Below are 3143 nucleotides of genomic sequence, written 5' to 3'. Positions count from 1 at the left end.
CCCCCCACTAGTTTAAATGGTGGGATTATTGGAGCAACTTGTGCTCCATCTCCCAACCTATTGGGGCCCTCACATGTTTTGTTAGCACTGCCATGAGTGCCGATTCATGGTGGTTGGAATAAGGTTGCATTTCTACACCCTTCCCAAAGACCGAAATATGGAGGAAACATCATGGCTAGGGACAGCAACGCCAACAGCCTTGTCAATAACACAGAGACTTTTCTTCTTCGTTGTAACAGATGTTTATTTCATCTGCAAGCAGCAGGCCGAGAGGTCGATGTTGTCCTCCCAGCCCGCCGGAGCCGCGCTCTGACGGCAGTGCGGTGCCGGCCTAGCGCCGCCGCCGGGGCCGCCTCTTGCGGGGCGGGGGCGAGTCCTGGCGGCTGCTGCTGGCCTTCCTCTTCGGGGGGCGCCGGGGCCCCCCACGCGAGCGGTCCCTGCCCCGGGCGGAGGGGCCCGCTGCCGCCGCCTGCCCTGGCTCCTCCTGCGGCTCCTGCGCCGAGGGCGCGGTGGCGGTGCTGGGGTGCCCGGGTCCCCCAGTAGAGCCGCCGGGCGGCTCCTCGGTGCTGGGCCCTGCGGGGCTGGTGGAGCGACCTGGGCCCGAGGCGGGAGGCTCCTGATGGGAGGTGCTGGTGATGGGGCTGGCTGCAGGGCTGTCCTCCCGTCCTCCAGCAGCGTGGCTGACCTGGTGGTCCAGCTCGTGGTGGATCGTGGGGCCGTACAGGGCTGCGGCGGTGCTGATGAGCCTTCTGACGAAGGGCACCACGTCGCCATTGGTGATGAGCTGCAGCGCCTGCACCAAGGCCTCCTCGTCCAGCCCATGCTGACATAGAAAGTTGATGGTGGTGCACTGTCCCGCATAGACTTCCCACCAGTCATCGCTGGACACCTGCTGGATCTCCTCCTGCAGCCATTGGAGCAGGGGTTCGAGGTCCTCTGGGTGTTCCCTGAAGAATGCAGCCCAGACCTCGGCTGGGAAGCTGTGCTCAGGTGGGATGAGCACCGGCTCTGCAGGCCCCTGCTCGTCCTGCAGGCCTGGATCCGAGTGCGCTGCGGGCTGCGGGACAGCACACTCCAGGTAATCGTCATCCGACCTCACCGAGTATCGGATGGTTGTTATTTCGTGCCCGCATACGGCACAACTCGGCTTCCTGTTTGCCCACCAGATGGCACAGCCGTAGCACAGCTGGTGTTGGCAGGGGGTCACGTAGGTGACATCTTCCCGAATTTGCCCGCAGATGGGGCAGATCCATTCGGATGCTACGTCCATGGCCCCGGGCTGTGCGGTGGGCTGGGGAGAGCTGAGGTCGGGAAGCTGCTCCCCTCACTGGTGCTGCAGCAAGCAGAAGGTGTTACGAACTGCAAAAGAGAGAGAGAGGCCACGGTCACTGGCTGCCCCAGTCCCTCAGCGGCAAAGCCTCCCGGTCTCTGTTCCCCACTGGCTGCTGCAGGGGCCATGATGTCCTGCACCACTCACCTCTGCCGCTACAAGCGCACCCTGTGCGGCCCCAGCTGCCTGAGCAGGCAGGGCTGGGGGAAACGCTGGTGATGCTGTGGGATGGGCACCAAGAACTGGTGCCAGCAGCCCCACAGCTCAACGCAACCAACTCGCTCAGTGCTCCAAGTCTCGCAGCTGTGCTCAACTGGAGTCCAGGCACGAGTGCACACTGGTCTCTGCCAGAGCCCAAATCTATACAGAGAGGGCTAGCGAGGTCACAGTCATCTCCATTGCTGACATCACAACCTCTTGGTCGGTGACCTCACCGTCCACCGCTGCATGTATTGGGGCCCCAGCCTGGGCCTCCATCACCATCCATCATTACATTATTTTCCTTTGTAACTGTGATATTTTTGGGGAAATAAAGGTTTCACGTGTTTCTACTGCACATGTAACTTGTAACCAACTTGTCATTAGATGGTGCCATAAAATACCATGGCAAAGCTAGATAGTTCCAATATGCTGCAATGCCCTTTGGCTGCCCTGAGGACCAGCTCCCCACAGTCGCTGTCCATCTGCACTGCATGGATGATGGATTGCACGCCCTGTTTGCAGTGTGGACACTGGGGCCTGCTGCTATTGCACGGCTGGGTGCAGTGCAAACAAAACTGGTGGCAGCATGGCATGGTGCATACCATGTTGTCCCACTTCTCCAGGCCTATGGGGCTGTGGGTATCTTATGCCACCTCCATGCTTCCACCAGTTGCAGTGGGCATGGGAGAGCGGGAGATGACAATGTGCTCCCCAGCTGAGATGCTGTGACAGCAGGTGTCACACTGGAAGAGGACAAGAGGACTGGAGTGTGCCAGCCTGGGGAGGGTCTCTCAAGATTCCCCCCCCAGCTGCCAGCATGAGGCATTGCCTACCTGCGCTGCTGCACACGCCTCTCTGCAATGTCCCGGCTGCCTGCTGCCAGCAGGGTCAGGATACAACACAAGTGGTTCTGAGACGCGTCTGAGAGCTGCACCAGCAGCACCCAGAGCACGTTCCAGCTCCAAAGCTCGCCCTGTCCACACTCCAGTCCTCGCACACACGCTCGGTCGGAGGCCAGGCACGAACTGCTGGGCCGGGCTGCCGCACCTGCGTTAAAGCAGCGTGGGCCAAGCAGTCACAATGCATCGCATGGAGATGTCACAAACCACGGCTTGGCCGTGTTGCCAGTCCTCACCTTCACCGGGGGACATCACCACCCGTCCCACAGCGATGTCGCCATCCATTGCTTGGTCATCACCGTGCGTCGGCCTCACCTGCTGCACGTGTGCCAGCAGCACTCCAAAAGATTTTGCTCATATTTGTTGCTTTTTTTTCTGTCTCAGTAACAACATAAACTGCACTGGCTGTACGCTGATACTGCACACTTGTTCTGCTCACTGGTGTGGAAAATCACATTCTTCTTTTCATTCATGGCTTTTTACTTTTATCATTTCAGTGCTGCCCTTAGAGTGGTATCTCAAATTTAAGTCAGATGATAAACTAGATGGTACGTGGATGTATTTGAAGTTAGGCAATGCAGTAGGCATGCGGCTCTGTGAAATGAAGGATTCCTGGTTTCCTGTTGGCAAGCCAAAACGCCATGCATTTTAACTTGTGAGTGTCTATATTAGAAGTACTGAGTTTTTTTGAATTGGCTGGTTTGCAAATCAGT

At 58.4% G+C, this 3143-nt stretch overlaps 1 protein-coding gene across 2 annotated transcripts; it reads right to left on the bottom strand.

Moving 5' to 3' along the window:
- Nucleotides 1-235: 235 nt before the first annotated feature.
- On the bottom strand, nt 236-2885 carry LOC149918431 (uncharacterized). Of its 2 annotated transcripts, none has more exons than XM_090138321.1 (2): nt 2365-2885; nt 236-1359 (listed from the first exon to the last, which is right to left on the bottom strand). In XM_090138321.1, exon 2 carries the CDS (start codon nt 1268-1270, stop codon nt 332-334), a length of 939 nt encoding a protein of 312 aa, XP_089994447.1. In that variant the 5' UTR covers nt 1271-1359; nt 2365-2885; the 3' UTR covers nt 236-331. The 2 variants fall into 2 exon arrangements, with proteins under 2 accessions (XP_089994447.1, XP_089994446.1); XM_090138320.1 differs by lacking the exon at nt 2365-2885 and adding an exon at nt 1478-1560.
- Between the last annotated feature and the right edge of the window lie 258 nt (nt 2886-3143).

Source organism: Phasianus colchicus, chromosome 3 (assembly GCF_987193195.1).
Source record: "Phasianus colchicus chromosome 3, bPhaCol1.hap1.1, whole genome shotgun sequence".
Classification (NCBI taxonomy): domain Eukaryota; kingdom Metazoa; phylum Chordata; class Aves; order Galliformes; family Phasianidae; genus Phasianus; species Phasianus colchicus.
Note: the sequence above shows the minus strand (reverse complement) of the source record. Positions and strands in the feature narration are given on the sequence as shown.